This window comes from Battus philenor, unplaced genomic scaffold (assembly GCF_028537555.1).
Source record: "Battus philenor isolate CCGP_79_NKW_IND1 unplaced genomic scaffold, ilBatPhil1.0.hap1 SCAF_28, whole genome shotgun sequence".
Lineage (NCBI taxonomy): Eukaryota > Metazoa > Arthropoda > Insecta > Lepidoptera > Papilionidae > Battus > Battus philenor.
Window position 1 is genome coordinate 7,749,260 of NW_027181691.1, and position 18,096 is coordinate 7,767,355.

General features: G+C 30.9%; 1 protein-coding gene across 1 annotated transcript; it reads right to left on the bottom strand.

The window, feature by feature from the left end:
* Positions 1–2,974: 2,974 nt before the first annotated feature.
* LOC137926037 (uncharacterized) lies at positions 2,975–6,471 on the bottom strand. The gene is made up of 3 exons (XM_068769568.1): positions 6,322–6,471; positions 5,997–6,252; positions 2,975–3,609 (listed from the first exon to the last, which is right to left on the bottom strand). The coding sequence occupies exons 1-3, from the start codon at positions 6,469–6,471 to the stop codon at positions 3,287–3,289; spliced, it is 729 nt and encodes a 242-aa protein (XP_068625669.1). The 3' UTR covers positions 2,975–3,286.
* Between the last annotated feature and the right edge of the window lie 11,625 nt (positions 6,472–18,096).

Consider the following 18,096-nt stretch of genomic DNA (forward strand, 5'->3'; position numbering starts at 1 on the left):
TAATCAGGTAACTCGGACAGTTACTTTAAGCTTACTGTAAATCGCAGTGTCGAGCGGAGTGAATGCCTTAAATTATATAATATACTATAACTAAATGTCTCCCTTTGTTAATTAAACCGACATATTTTTTTTTAATTTTTGACATCCCGGGATATGCTGCCTTGTGTCATATGCCCACGCACTTAAAAACATTACATTGGAGTTTATTTATTATAAATTATTAATGTTGATTGAGAGACGTTTTTAAAGTTTTAAATTTATAATAAAGACGAGTTGTGCTTACAATAAAAAGTGATTTAGTTTATTTTCATTCCAGCATTTTTATAAAATAAAAAAGTCTAAATTACTCCCTATTACATCAGCTACCCATCAGTATAAGTCTATTCAAAATCGGTCAAGTCATTTCAGATATTAATATGAACAAACAGAAAGATAGACAAAAATTAAAAATAATGTATGTGTACCGTATATATTCATATGCACATACACTAAAGTTTTATTAATTTTATAGATGTATATATATTAGTCGGAAGATGCTGAATTCAGGCCCCTACCAAACGGTCTTATTAAGATCTGCAGTAGACATGCCAACGGTAAAATAACCATCACTGTCATGTAGTAAATAAACCTGATTATTAATGAAAACACCGCAAAACTATGAGTTAATATGATCATTATTGCAAACTACTATGAGTATTTTTTTCGATTTATTTTAGCGACATCTAACGGTAACTGTTTAAATTAAAAAGCTTAACTTCGTTCTTTTGTTATCGATTATTTTTCCAGTTTTAAAATTCCTTTGCCCCGTTATTATTACTTGTATCGAAAATCTTTTTGAAATCCTAGGTAGTTTTTGAATATCCTAATTTTTGGAAAAAGCTACCGATGGAAAAATGATAATTTATAGCTAGGATTGCATTTGCTATGGCGATAAATAAATCGCAAGTGTAGTTTTTTATTGTTTGTAGCACTGAAATTTTAAAATCCGTATATTTCAAATTGTAAATTGTACATAAGTCACCTGTTCTCGCATTGAAAAAGTATCAAAATCATTTATTTATGTACTAGTGTAGAACTTACATTGTTGTGTATCAAATAGCAATACTGTATTGACTATGTTTTCAAAATAACTTTCCTTTAAAGTCCTAATAATTACTTTGATTATAAATAGTCATGACAGGCTTTTTTAATACATGCTCTACCGGGTCAGCTATCTAATCACATTAATAATCTATTTAGCACAAATTTGCTAAAGAAACATCGTACTGATTCATAAAGTAAGTGGGATTTGTGTTTCTAGATTTTTTATATTTTTTTGGTATAACAGTAAATTATGTATTCGCTCATTATCAGAATAATTAAAAATCGCAAGTGTCTGCAAAATATCATTTCTGCATCGTTACTATAATATCAATGCATTATAACACTTAGAAGGCAAAGACAGTTATGTTGGACTTAGAACAAATAAAAATCTAACATTATTACGTTTTTACTATGATGTCTCATGCTTTATCTCCCACTTCTACAACTCTCTCCATGGATCGCTTTACCTTTAAGGAAAATTGCCCCAGAATATTTACTGAACGTCATTTCTTTTCTTTCTTTATTATCATGAACATAATTTCTGCCATTGGAGGTCCACCGTTGGACATACGCCTCGTATATAAATAAGACCGGTTGGAAGTTCCTTGATGCAGGCACTTCCTTCGAACTTTACCAGGTCGCTAACCACCTTGTGAGAGGACGTCATACGCTGAGCTTCCTGAGCCTAGGTATCCATTCCAGAAACTAGAATAAATTACACGAAACGCGACTACAACTTTCGTTTATGAATAATACATTTGTTCTCTTCGTATTGTTCTTCATTTGTTTCATATTATTTTAGCATAATTTGGAATACGCAGACGATTCTTTTGTAAAATAATTAAATATTATCTATTTAAAATTGATCACTTTATTTGTTGATTAAATGTTATGTAGTTACGTTTATTTTGCCATTGATAAATATTGAACACTTCCGCTGTTAAACGACAATATAAAACGTCAAGACGTGAACAGTTGAACGCTGGAAATTCGAAGCAAGCTGTCAAATGATGCATGAGCAAAGATTAAATAATATTTAGCGTAATTTTCAATTTTGTTTTTTATCCTAATTTTCTTTAAAATATCACAAAACTTATTAAAAATATGAATAAACCTTCATTTTCATGGTATGTAATGATAAAAGGAAAAAAGATTTATTGATAAAAAATATAGACAAATTTTCCGTAATGAAACTTTCATGTTTTTATGTGCAGGCTTTTCGCCTCTTTCATGAAAAATACATCATCTTATCTTTAATTCAGAGAATGCTACGATTTTTTTCTTTATAGATATCTAGATAAGAAAAAATTATACGGAATGTTTTTACATTACGAGTTCAAAATAATATTAGGTCTAACCTATTTTTAAAAACTTTGAAGGCTAAATCCCTAAAATTAATTTTTTTGGGGGTTTTGAGATTCTGTAATACATTGGTCATCGTCTAGTACGTTTTTCGCTGATGAATTAAAAGTCAAAGGACATTGGAGGATGCGTTCTAAATTATAAAATTGTTTAATTTTCAGTTCTTTATTTGTACGAATCTCTTAGTGCAATATTAATGCGTGCATATAACAATATTGAAAATATTTATTAAAGAAGTGCGTGCGAAGGAAACAAAATTATTTTACATATAGTGATTGCATCAAGTTATATAAAGCTAAAAGAAAAATGTAGTATTTGCAAAATATATAGTTATATAAATGTATACATAGGACAGGCATTTGTATGTATATAAATGTTATATTATTATAGAATAGTAAAGAATAAGTTTCGATTTATTTACACAATATAGAAGATAATAAAGTCAGTAATATTGAAGCAATTAAAATAGTAAGATATCTATTAAGAAAAACAGGACTCTAGAACAAATATATAACGAGGACACGGAGGACTAGAATAATCAAATGATATACATATATAAATATCACTAAATATACAATTGTTTAAAACAAAGTACACACATACGGATACCGTATACTAGTTTGAACTATATACTAACATAGTACATACATCAAGATCATACAAATTGAGAACAATGGTTTAGGAAAACATAACAACAAATATTCGTGTTCGATGTTCGTCCGAGCGGGACGTCGTTCATTAAATATACAATAAATACTTCCTTAACCTACACAATAAATACGAAGTTCTATGACTGATGATCAACAAGGGTAATAACATTTACCCTTGCGTACACTATTATCTAATCAGATTTAACGTGGCCAGAGTAAGCCAAGTTTTGCGCTTCATCAATTGACCTTCCCCATCCGTGTCCACTGCTGGCGAAATGTTCCTCGTGGTGTGGGTGAGCGACGACCTCGTAGCTTGTTTCATGATGCTTGCTTGCCAGAAGTTTCTTCAGAGCTATTATACCAGCGACTAAAAGTGAGATCTTGGCAAGAAGGAGGGCCTTGGCTGCTGCAAATGCGATGATTCCTAAGAACAGCGGGATAAGTGCCATGATCTTCAACTTCGCGATGGCTAAGAGTGGGAGGAGCTGCTTGATCTTCTTCTTCTTGCCACGAGCTAAAATACAAATTCAAACTTATATCCAAAATATTTTTTGAATCGTCAATTACCTTAAGATTATAAGTAGTATAAAGTAAGCTACTAACAGCTTGTAATGCTGATCTTCTGATGAGAAGGGCCGTCCAAAACTCAACAAATGCTTTTGAAAATTAAATATAACAATGTTTGATTGGTACATAATATCAATAATGCATATCAGAAAGTTGGAAAGAAGAAAACGAAACAATAACAAACAAAGAATTTAGTGCAGCGTAAAATAATTTCGATCGATTCTCTACTAAACACAAATAAATATAATTTTACAAAGATAATAAGTTTTTTGCATTAACTTTATGACATTAATAACAATAACGTATTTTAATTATAAACAAAAAAATTCTATGACCACAGATACCAGTTCAAATTGCATATTATTATTTATGTAAATTTATGTTTTTAGAATGGCATGTCTTAATTTATTGAAAATTTACAAAATTTAACCCACTCAGATCAACCTACAAGTTAGTGTTATAAAATAATACGTGCGTAAAACAATCGTGAAAGACTTTATTTAATAATGAAAACGATTCTAATTAAATTTAATATTTTGACTTTAAAATTAATAAAAAATTTACAACTATCGTTACGACATTCGCGATAATATGGGATAAGAGAAACGCCAAAACGCAATGATCATGCAAAGATCATAATTGTCCATCGAGAATGGTGAAACAACTTTCTTTGACTTCAAAGAAGACTGTCTGGCCTGCTACGGCACGATTTCACGATGACTTGCTCGCAAAGGAAACTGGTTTATCACGAAAGCTCGACGGAACAGAAGGACGAGGTGTACGGAACTTGTCTAATGACCGTAGTAGGAATGTAAGTTCCACTTTCCTGACCTAGTAGGCGTTGTAATGTTTATCATAGTGTGATCACGTACGTACACCTGCCGAGCATGCGAAAACGTTTCCACACGACGGTATTAGGCCAGGAGTATTGTTATAGTTAAGAATGCGCTCATAAATAATTGATTTTGAATATATTCAATCGATATGTCCGGTAAAACTATGTCAAATCTAAAATCTACATTTGCAAATTTTTATATACTTTTAATAGTTAAATCTAAAGTGTTTATAGATAGCATATATTTCAGTGTTGATCCAACTTTATAACATAAAATAAAAAAAAACTGTACAATACTTATGATTTGAAATCGAACCTATTTTTAGTCTGACACTCTGTGTATAATTTAAAATAATTTACATATATCAAGCTGATCATTTGTGCGCATAATAAATATTTTTATTATTATAATATCAGCCTACTATTCATTTATACAGCCATATGTCCGTGCTTATGGTAATATGGCGGGAAGTGACACAGGAGTGAAAGTTGTCAGATCCTTCTTAATACGGGAGAAAGTGACTAAAATGATTATTTAACCGAAAGGAAAACATTAGGAGTAATTAAGACGAATCCAATGTAAAAGTAAAAGTTGTTTCCGATACACTTATGCATATAATACTTTCGGAGAATAATGAGACATAAATTTTAATATATCAACATATATGTTGTTGACGATTTATGTATTACATTTAACTTGATAAAAAGGCTGTTATCAATTTTAGATAATATATTATTGGTAACACTTGAAAAAAATTATGCTATTATACTTGACATAACAAAAGAAATAAGTGAGTTAGTCAAATTACTAAGCAAGTAATTAATCATAACTGCTGATTGATTTTGTTTACTTTTTTAAGGTTAAGTTTTTTGAACTTATTTTATAATTGATATCTTTATTTTAGACGTTAATCTTTTAATATCTCTAGTAAAGTTTTATGAACGTAAAAAATAAATATTTTTTGTAACTTTACGTTTTAAGAAAAACATTATCGCTTATATGTATTTGTTTGATATTGGAACTATGTGATTCTTTAACTATTGCACTGCTTTTTGTTTTAACGTCTCCTCATTGCAAACGGCCTACTTTTACACTGTTCATTCGTTTTTTGACCATCTCTCGTGATTCATTATTTACCTTCTTTTTTGTTTTGTAATATAACTGACGTAATATTGTAGCAGTAAAAAACGAAAGTCTCAACATCTGTATGTAACTTGTGGAACAAAAGATTTAAAAGAAATTTTAACACAGATATGTTTACTTATTGTATAATCTATAACTTATGTTAATTTTACTCTATTTTTTTTCATATTTAACTTTGTATTTATAACTCTTTGATACAAGCTTTTGTAGTGACATAATCATTATGTTGAGGTTTAGGTCAATATTTATGATCGCCAAAATTTGCGAGTAGCTCTACTAATTTTTTTCCAAAAATAATATACTTGTTATTCTAGCTGAAAATAATATTATTGAGTAAATTAGCGCAAAGACTTACCTTCTTCTAACGATCTCTTCATGCCTTCAATAGCTGACGAGGGGAGTTTGAATTGTATGACATGGTTTTCCAGGAAATCGGCGGCTGAGTCCAGAAGTCTTGACTCCACTTGCGCTTCTCTCGCTTTGGGCTCATCAGCCAAAGGCTCGAAAGCCCTCGCTGATCTCGGGGATCCGTTACCAAGAAGCGTAACTCCATCTGCTAAATCCATCTCCCTCGCAGTGGACAAGGACTCCACATATTTCAAGGCTTTCTCCTGCAAGCAAAAGATATACTTAGTAATCACATATATCACATACACTTCACGGCACTACACGATTACAACCTTCAGGCACAACGATACGTCGTCTTCAACACACTCCTTTACGGCTCCGAAGACGCTGCCCATCAATCCTGGTTCCTTAACATCCTGGTCGAGCGCAGGCATCGCCCGCGCCGCCGCAAACAAAAATAGGGCAAGTACGTAACTTCTCATGTTGCTTACTACCCCTACGGAAAGCTCAATACAAAGTGTGGCCACGGTGTAAATGCGGTCTGTTTTAAGCATCTAACCCCACTCCTATGTGCCGGCGGCCAGACAAGAAAAGTGAACCCAAAGGCGTTCGATCAAACTGGTATCTACGAAATAATTTCACGTTAACACAAACATTTGGGTGCGAGTACGATACAATTTGGGATTCATTCACACGTAGTACGCGCGTTGTTCCGCTAACGTCGATGTGTGCGGCAAGTACACGGTCACGGATCAATGGTCGAGCCACTTGCGTAGGATGACGCTTGCGGCACGGATGCGCTTTGGAAATAGATAAATTTAAACCGTCTTGATACTTGACTGCATTTATTTCCTACTTTTAATTTTTTTTACAAATAAAACATCTAAATATTTAAGTAACTTGATAAGGCATACTACAACGACCGTTAATTAAAGAATTTTTTTTAATACACCTTTAAAATAACTTAAATATTAATTATTATGCAAACCATAACCAGACTGTGTTAATAACTTCTTCAATTTTTTTAAATAGTGTAATTTATCAATTTCGTAATTGATAACGCGAAGTTTTTGAAAATATATCTGTATTGTTTTCGTCTATTTTAGATAACTCGCATGCCAATCTAGTGACAGTAGTAATAAAATGTGGATTTGTTTCTAATAATACTTCATAAAAACTTTTCCGGAACGCTGTAAATAAATTCAAGTTTACTGAGAATCACATAGTTCCCATAGTTGTGAATGGTTCTAATCTGTCAAATGAAAGCAAAGGTCTCGTGTTATAAATAAGTGTCACATTTCAAACACTTGAAACAATGGGCAGCTAAGATCGAAGAAAAATCTCATCACATGTTATACTTTCCATTTAAGTCTACGTAAGTTCTCATAAATTTTATTGTTTTACTTTATGTTTCATTGTGTGAAAAGTAATTGCTATTTACTTCGTATATTTATTACGGTTGCTTTTTTAACTTTTGATTTTACAGTATAATTAACGAAATTATAGCTTAAATGGCAGTGTTTTCGTTATAATGTTTTCATTTATATTCCAAAAAATTTCAAATTTCATTCGTATACCAATCATGCTATTGTTTATAGTCAATATAATCTTTTTTACTTAATAATGATTTTTATGGGTTAAAAAACATTGAGAACACACCTACGCGGGTTTAAAAGGCTACCGCCTCATCATGTGTGCTAAAACTTTTCATCAGCAGAAGAAGGGCGTTATAAAATACATACACAAATAACCATATTCGTATTAAATTTTTTTTCTATTTTAACTATCTTGTATTTTATAATTTTAGACGGATGGGATAAGCTCTAGCTCGGAACAATTAATATCATTGAAATAACTAAAGGCAATAGATAACACTTACATTGTAATTGTCTTTCATCGACTAATATTTTAATAATTTTTCTTAGTATCAAGAATTGGATATTGGACTATAAATCAATCTTCAGACATACGTCATGAAGCGACGTCCATTTCATCTTGGACGTAGCATCTGCAACGGAAGGTTGTTGGATAGAAATTTTAATACCTGTTCATTACAGTGTAACATTAACAAGCATTTAACGACGTTTATTTAATAGAATCCATCTAAATATGACACTGAGAATATATTATTTTTAATTAAGAGGCATGAATACCTCGATAAACATCTTGTAAAAGAAATATATCAGCCTCAGTTTTACACCTTTCTTCAGTTTTACATCTTTCGCGTAATTTCAAATCATCATCTAATGAAACCAACTAATTGAGCTGAAATCCGATCTTTCGTGTACTGTTTACCGATAAACAAAACTCTATTAAAAAAAATTAAAATGCCTTTATTCAAGTGGGCTTTTATACGATTTTTTGAATCATTAATTATAAGTAGTCAGCTACGGACTGGCTACCAGCTCTGAATGTTGATCTACTGAGAATATCAAATTTATTGTCAGGTTTTAGCGCGCGTTCCATCTTATAGGCCGATCGAGTCTCTAGTTAAGGGCTTGGTCACCATCGAATCCTTCACTGAGACAAGAAAACGCTTCCGTAGGAGCTCACATTACTTATTTATAGAGGTTTAGGTCCTCAGCGATCTGCTACCTAACTTCCTTTGATAAAAATTCCAAAAATCCTATTAATATTTTTTGACGAAAAATCTTGACCATGGATTCTTTTTTTAAAAAAATACTACTGCATTGCTGTCATTTTATCAACATCCTTGTAAATCCGTAATAAGGCAGGGATAAAGATTATTTATAAACCAGGTTTTGTGCTGTTATTTATGTGTTTATAAAGGGCCCTTCGTAACATTTATTGTACGAGTAAATCTAAAAATATATGTGGAAGTTCGCATAAATGTGGTAGTAATTATTTTATCATTGCCCGTTTAGGATTGCGTGTTGGTGGTAATTATCTGACTTTAGTTCTAATTATAAGGTTGTAAGCAATTGTTCACTACCCTATTAAGGTTTACATAAATTGTATGTAGGTTTCACTGGTGACGTATAATAAAGTGATGCTTAAATAGTTCATTGTGAAACTTAATAATTAAGGACCATTGTCGACCCTTCTTTTTAAATATAATAATAAAAAACTAGGTTTCAGCTTTTATTTCAGAGTCTTCATAGCCACCACGTTTAAATAGTATCGTTATCAGGATATTGTACTTAAGTACTTACTTTTTAAGATATTCAGATGAAATTTAATCTGCACGGAACTCTACATAAATTTAGTTAGGAAAATAATAACCAAAATATCCGTACATCATATTTTTTTGATGTATTTTACTTATTATATACGCTTTTCTAGCTACGGATGTTCATAAATCATATTAAAATTCGAAATCAAAAAATTCTTTATTCAACATAGGATGAATTACATCTCTCTTTGACGTCAAAATAAATATACTACCAGTTAGTATAACAAATTCTTTACGCTTTAGATCCTAATTTTCTAAGGCTTAGGAGAACAGGCGAATATAAGATTCATATGCTATATTTATAAAATCATTTATAGTAACATTTAATATAATATATCAAGTTTAATATCTAGTAACAATATGAGCAAATGTAAAGTTCTAGAAACAAAATCCACGTGTGTTATAGAAAACGCGTCAGTTATCGCCTGCTTTCCCTTTGCTTGCAGTATGCTTATGCTGTTAGAGATTTACCTAGACATCTTAGACAGTTTAGGGCCCGCTTCAAGTCTAAACAGACTTGTGAATTCATCGCAATAGAATCCTCGAGTTTCACATCCATCTAATAAACCAACTGATGTATCTAATATTTTGCTTTCATATTTATATTCTAATATTCATTATTTAATGATTCCGGGACAGTTATAATAGTAATAATAATAATAAATATACCAATGTAATTTTAGATAAATATATGTGAATAATTTGTGTTAACAAATATGATTTTCTACACAGAAAGGGGTCGCTCACTTCGGAACTCTTTGGTAAAAAACTGTCGCTTACAGAGCCTTGAAGAAGGCTGTAGTTAGGACGGCTCTATGAATCAGAAAAAAGGAGGTCCGTCGTCGAAAGAAAAGAATCAATATAGGCCAATGGATTGGCAAGTTGTATTAGCATCGAAAAGGAAACACAGCGCATAGAACACATGGCCACTGGATGTTATTGTTGACCGGCAAACTCAGCGTAGGGTGTCCATTATCAAGGTGGTATTAGAGTTGTCAGAAAACCTTGAATGAAGACCGCAATTCTTTGTTATAGGCCTGCCTAGCAGTGGGCGTTCACAGGCTAAAATGATGTTGATGAATAATAATAATCTTTATTGTAAACAAAATGTAATTTATATAATACATGATACAAAGAAATTGGGTTGATAATTATTTGATAACTAGTAACACGTCTAAACTATAACAATATAAGTAACCGGAGCTTGTTAAATAGATACATCGACATACAATATAATCGATACATTTATTTTGCGACAAAAGAGTTGACACATAGTTCTCTGATAATTTTAGTATATTGGAACAAACATATATACTGTATTACCCTGTAAGAAGCTGCACTACATAAACCCTGTGTCTAACTCACTTCTGTGATATAAAGAATAAAATCTATTTTGATGTCATTTTAATAATATTTTTTCTATAGTAAATCGAAAGGTTTATTAACTAAGAGCGTGTGGATTATCAGCTATTCTGAAAAACATTACTTAATTTTGACGGTAGCAACACTTTAGAATAGTTATTTTTTTTAAACATAACAAAAAGATACGTAAAATCTATTGGCTATTTGTTATATACTGAACATAAAAAATAAATATATGGACTTTCTTAAATATGCTATACACCGTATTAAATTTTTTTTTGTTAAACAACGACTGATTTTTCAATTAAACATTTCAAAACATAGAACATTTAAAAAAAACAACTAGTAAACCCTTAAGGTACAGTTAACCTTTATAAAATATATATAATAGTTCATAAATTCTTTTTAAGTTAAATTATTTACTGCGTTTAATCCTTAACGAGCGGTCTAATGTGTTCTACATACTTTAATACGCTTGTTGTGTTGTCAGCTAACAGTGGTACAGTTAGTGAACATGTGGGATTAATGTGACCATACGATATAATAAGAAAAGAGGACAGAAAAATGTCCATTTATGGTCCTATGTTCAATTAACACACAGGAAAATTATAATTTTAAATATTTTGGACATTTTTTTTATTATCATTTGTTTATTCGTTTATTCTAAATAAACACGCTTACATCTAAAGGAATTTACGTTGCTTTTGAATAATATAGTACAAAATGAAATTTACTAGCACATTGAAGGCGTATACAATCCTGGCTATAATTATTCTTCCTTATATCTATTCGCAGAAGAACTAAAGTCACCGATATTGATAGATGAATTGTTGGTCTGATGTAGCAGTAGGTAGACCAACGACGAATTTAACGTATCGGGAAAATTCTGTAAGCGGGCAGCGCAAGACGACTATCTTTAGGGGAAGCCTGTTCCGGACGACTATCGGCTGAAAAAAAGAAGAAGACTTAAATATTAGTATAGGAAAAAAATAACAAGACACAAACAATCAAATGTAAAATTAGTTATAGCCATATATACAGAAAGAACGTAAATAAATCTAAAAGTTAATTGGTATTAATAATTCTGATAATTACGGTAATAACACAAATATGATGATTTATGTCTTTCATTCCGGGTAACAGCGTTTCTTAGTCGCAGCTAGAGACCTAGACACGGAGCAGATTATATCACACTCTTCTAAACCTCATTGCATGGTCTTCGGTAATTCGCTGCCAAAAGAAAGTTTACGCAATGGGGCCCGAATTAATTCCACACGCATTTTATCATTATGAATAGGGAGCATCAGCTTTGTTCATCGAGACGCTAGACTAGCGCTGGTGAACTACGGTGCGAATGCATATCAAAAGTATTGACAGCAGCCGTCAAGTAAGAAGCGTGAGGCTTTAGCAGTTAGTCTTATATAACCATTTCGTAGACACGCAGCGGATGGAAGCCCTTTAGGATTTCTCCATAAGAAGAAAGGAAGATATCTCTAGAAAGCGGAGACGGTTTAAAAGGAAATGAAGACGTGTCGATTAATATCAAAAATTATTTTGAAAATCTTTGAATATCCTACAATATTGAATTGTGTGGAATATCTATTCGGAACGTAGTTAAAACTTTTTTTTTCTGGTCAGACTTCGCTTTCTTTTTTTAAAAAAAAAGAACTGACCACAGATTGACTTTCGTGATGTAACCTCATTATTTTTTTACCAGCTCACTCACTGTGCCAGTCATTGTCTCGTCAATCTATGTTTATTTTCCAGTGCACCAGACTTTGTACGCCACGCTACGTACACCGTTATTAAGACGTTTTCAAGACACATATAAGATAGATAATTATATTATTAAATTATTATCTCGGTTCTCAATGATAAACTATTAAGTTATTGAAAACTGTTACACTGACCTAACTTCACTCGCTTTAATGTATTCAATTCACTGTTTCCTCTAGCATTTTGCAATCCAGTGTCACTAATGTTTTTGTTTTTTATCAAAAATTGTAATAGTTGAAAAAAACGCTGCTTTTGTACTAACAAATCAAGTTGGGAGTAATTTATCGTTTTCTTATAGATGTAATTTTGTCGATTTCCATGCCCAATGGTTCACTACTCGAGAAAATAGTATAAAAACAAATAAGGTAGTTTAATTACAAGACAACTTGTACTAACATTACAGCTTTCCATCCAACATGTCATAAAAGGCGTTGAAACTTTATTACTTGATGTGTCCTATGTTGAATTATTGGCACAAAATCTTACACATGTGTTCTAGCGTGGGAGTTCTTTTTTTACACTTAAATTCATATGTAGGATTAACGTTTGCTTTACATTTTATTATTATCTTGATTTATATTTTTCGACATTGTATTATATTTAATTTTATATTGGGGTTTTATTCATGTCTGGACATGTCAACCCCATTGTCACAATCATCAATATTCGCTATTACATTATTAAAAAATTATTATGTAATATCTTTTAGCTGCTTCCGACTGAGGTTTTAACAGAATAGATTGCTTAGTGCTAACATCGTACGGAAATAACTTCAATTGCCTCGGCAGTAATTCTCTTGTATTTAATTCGAAATGTAAAAGATAAAAATCTCTAAAAAATGCAACGAAAATGCAAATGAATGAATAAGGTAAAATGTGAAGAATGAAAGAAGAAAGAAAGCGAATTTGTAAAAAAATTGTAAAGAGAGGATGAAAATGAAAATGGAAATTGAAAGAATCATTGATAATAATAGCCATGTCTCTATAATAAGTCAGGGGAAAATAGCAGGGGTCATAAAAAAATTCTCTCTTGTAGTAAGATTCTTGGCATATTCCACCAACACACGATTTTCATTCTTCTTCAAACCACGAAAACTACAATAAGGAGCGTTCGAATCTTGAATCAAACAAGAAAAGTTTTTTAATGGAATGTGCCCAAATATAAGCCTCAAAACAAAATTAATAAAATATATTGCTTAAAATCAGCATACCCTGGTATACGGAGAGCACTAGTTGTAAAAAATATTAAATCTAATAATTAATAATTGTACATATGTGTTTTACACCAGGTGATTGGCAATAATTGCAAAAGCAATGTGTGGTGCACCCCAACCAAAAATCAACTGTTTCAAAAATAATAATTAACGTAATGGTAATGTTAATAAAAAACTTCTTCTAAAATCGGATGTATCGAACTACTTGTTAAAATTTATTATTGTTTCCCATCTGTAGACTTTGTTCTGGCAGGAGATATTGGTCTTATATATTTCAATAGTAAAATAAATTAATATAACATATTTCAAACTCACTTTATACGGAGTGATTAAAAATAGATTTAAAAGCTGTAAAGATTTTTTACTGACAAATTAGCTATTCATTTGCCTTAAAGCTTTCACACCTACAACTAATCATCCTGTACAGATCGTTTAAGTAACATAACCACAGCCTTAAGCTATTGTATCTTATCTCTCACGTAAGTAATGTGGAAGTCAACGTGTGAAAATCTTGAGTGTTCATAAACCTTTAGACGGGTTGAGAACAAAAGTGAAAACAAGTGAACGTTGTATAGAAAGATCCGCAGTGCTATTGTCGGAAATTTTAATACTTATACTATATTTATATATTACCAGTACTGTTACTAATGGAATTTGTAAGATATGAATGCTCTAGAGGTTTATTTTACTATAATAATAATAATAAAAAACTTTATATAGATTTTTTGTTGCACAATTCATGTTAGTAACAAACGCATTAATAACGTCTTTTCAGTTAATTTTTATGTTAAATAAGGAATAAAAAAACTAAACACGTATGTTTTGTCTTATTGTATATATTAGGGAAGCCGGAAAGTAATGTCGCTTTCTTAAGTAAAATTCACACGACTTCATTTTTTATGTCCTATAGGGCTTGCAGGATGCACCTTTCGGTGCATTTGTGGCAAATGAACTGTACATTTATCTGTTTAAAGCTTTTTTATGGATAACCAATCTCTCTGTACACTTAGCAAAGTGGTGGAGTACTATGGGATGAAGAACTTAACGAAACTGAATACTGTGAATTTAATATACGTCTTATTCTTTGGGCCGATATCACAAACTTAATGCTGAGTACTTTAACAAAAGTCCAGTTGCTGCCTGTCATCTTCATGACGTCATACGCCCATTGAATATTTTTCAGGAAGCGAAATGTTACTTTGATGAGCCCATATAAAAACCGGCGGTGGCAACCAAAGTCCAAATTAGTACCGTTAGCGAATTGAAGATTTAAACCGCCCAAACATTCATACTCTATTGACTTACTAATACATATAAAACCTTTATCAAAACCTTAATATCAACACCCAAAAGTCGTTTTATAAATCATTAGCCATTGATTATTTTCGTTGAATAACGATTTTAATAAAAGACAATCTTTCTTCCTATCCTCTATTTAGTTTCTTTGGTCAGAATTCGAACTCCTTGTATTGTTATACATGTCCAAAAACTATTAAAGTACATTGGCAACTAAAGACGTTAGTGAAAAATTGCTTGTTCCGCTCTGTATTCTAACAATAAATTGATATTATTTTAATTATTATGCTGCCGCTTTATAATAGCGTTTTGTATTACCGTGTACCATTTTAAGGTTATACCTGTTTCAGTCAGTGACGACATATACTAACTTGTGTCTAAATATTACTAGATTAGCGTTACTGACAAACACAATGATTTTAGAAGTAGACATTTGATCGAAAGATACATTACCGAAATTTACCCGTAGTACATTTTATAAAAAGTGATTTATTTTAAATTTACAAAAATTTTTTAGATCATCATTAGTATTTCAGTCATAAGACGTTTAGTATCGGGTACGGGACTCCTCTGTAATTTTCAATAAAACTGCGTGGAAGCGTCCTATGTCTAGCTTATGTTATATTATGAAATTTAATTGTGAATAAAATTTATTTGTTAGGATGATAGCACATTGTTTTTTTAACCTACAGGTTATTGACAAACATTTCCCTTTCGACGACATGTCCTACAAAATATCCTAAAATACATGGTTTTATCAATTTTTTATTACAAAAACATATAATACTTTTATGTATACACCTTCACTCACAATTAATATATAAATTTCATTAATTTCTCGATTATTTAGAGAGAAGTCAATTTAGAATATTAATCTGTTGAATATTTTTAAAACTATATAATTTTTATCAGATTTCGAATAATTTGTACAAATTTCAAAAAACATCAACGATCGATCGATAATAATAAAATTCGTGATTCTAAAAATTAAAGTTATTTCAGTTACTGGTTTAAGGGAATCGAAAATTTCTCAGAATAAATACTTGTAATTTCAATCTCAAAAAATGTAATGATTTCAAAGTTATGAAAAGAAAAAATCGAATTCTAATCTTGTGACGTCAGAAATAAAAGCAATTATCATCATTATCCCATTCCAAACCCACGAACATGCCTGCAGGTGGCTGACGACCGTGTAATTTAAGGGAATTATTTGAATTGTTATTGAGAATTTACGATGATTTGCTACTTTCACTTTAGTTACATGACCTCGGAATGGATGTACTTTGATAAAGAGAATAGTATGTTATTATTCTCAATCATCAAATACTTTAAATATGTCGCTGGAAACTATTACGGGGACCGGAATGTAATGTTGCTTAAGTTAAATTCAAACGACTACATTTTTGACAAGTTTTTATTTATAATGTATATGTAATAAATTTTTATATAAATTTTCAATGCCGAAGCGGTAAAATCAATCGGTTTTTCTATAGAATATGTCGACAGAAATGACGACAGTTTCCGACCCCTCTAATATTTTATTAATATTGTAATGACCATCGCAAGGATTGAATTCTTGAACAGTAATTCTGTTTGAATATATACGCAATTATATTGCGTCAACTAAACTTTGGTGGTGTTGTTTTATATATACGCAACGCGCAATATAAAATTTATAACATATATATTAATTTTATCTTTTAATTTTAATCTGGTTTACACTTATGCTCGAATGGTTTTTGTAGATTCCTCGTTCTAAGGGGCAGGGCACTAAATGCGCATAGCCTAGAACCTCTTTAAAAGTAGCGAGCCTCGAGGGCCTTAGTTCGGGCCGCTTTATATTTTAAATGTACCGGATTGGATTAACTTACGTGCGTAACTTTTTTATATGTGTGATTGAGGAAGATGTATATATATATATATATATATATATATATAAATATATATATACGTATAAATGTACATACTTTTATACATGTATATATATAGTTTCTTTAGCACCTAAGCCTATTTAAATTGCAGGAAGGTTATTTTAGAGTGTATAAAGAGGAGCAAATAAATATATATATATGTATATGTATATATATATAAGTGACCACAAAATATCCAATTATTAATACAAATCCATGTATGATGATATCCAATGAGAAATTGTCTCAAATCGTGTTTAAAAGATCTCACTTAGCTCTTATAAATAATCTTAATGATCTTTGATAATTATTTTAAAAAAGCAAAAAAGAAATAATGTGACTTGTTGATTCTTTGGTTAATTTCAAATAAAGCTGTATATGTAAACGATTCACATATAAAGTCTACAATCGCGCAAGGAGTATTTACTTATTTTGATTATTACAGTAAGTTGGTTGTCATTAAAACTAAAAGTGCAACAAAGAAATTGTTCCATGGAATTTTGGATGTTTTCAAGTAATTTAATTAATATTAATTATTTTTTTTAAATTGTTATCAAATCTTACACTTTAATGCGACAATAACTTGTAAAAACAAATTTGCGAAAATGTCCTTTTATTTAATCTTGGATTATCGTGGTATAATAATTGATTCTTTTTTTAAAGAAGAATCTAGATATGTCTTCTATGTAATTATGTCGACTCATTTTTCTTTATAACCTATGTCGTCGTTACGTTATTTTTATAATTATACTTGTTACTCTTATAATAAATTGTTTTTTTTTTTTATGATACCAGTGTCATGAAACGTTAAAGCTATATAGATTCCAGACACCTTAACTATTCTTAGATTATGCTCTTTTAAGGTGATACGTTATCTTTATCTTACTTACTAGGTAAACAGCTGCATGAATGTCTCAATGTGATCTAAAATTTTGCTGTGATATAAAAATGAGGATCCAATTGATTACGTGATGGGTGTGATAGTTTTGTATAGACACAGGTGAAGCGAAATCACTTCAGCATTCCTCGACACAAATAACTTCGCGCCAAATTTGGCCGTATTTTGGCAACGGCTGCGAATTGTGTTTACATTATGCATGAGTTCCATTGACTGTGTCGTGTTACAAGTCCACTTTAGAAGTCTCGCGTATTGAGTAACGCCGCCAGTGAAAGTTTACACACATTTATTATACTTTAAACATATTCTACGCATTAATATTTTGAATCGTTAGCAATTAAGATTTTTTTTTATATAAAATTGTAACCGTAAAATAAATTACTGACATGGTGTTTTTATAATCGATATATTTCGGAGAAAATATTACACTATCTAATTTAATTTATATATTCAACAATA

What these genes read in the sequence shown, in the direction of transcription:
- LOC137926037 (XM_068769568.1), bottom strand. Translation starts at nt 6,471, where the DNA reads ATGAGAAGTTACGTACTTGCCCTATTTTTGTTTGCGGCGGCGCGGGCG. An exon ending in ACGTATCGTTGTGCCTGAAG is followed by an intron (nt 6,253 to 6,321) that starts GTTGTAATCGTG and finishes TTTTGCTTGCAG; the next exon opens with GAGAAAGCCTTGAAATATGT. An exon ending in GAAGAGATCGTTAGAAGAAG is followed by an intron (nt 3,610 to 5,996) that starts GTAAGTCTTTGC and finishes TTTGTATTTTAG; the next exon opens with CTCGTGGCAAGAAGAAGAAG.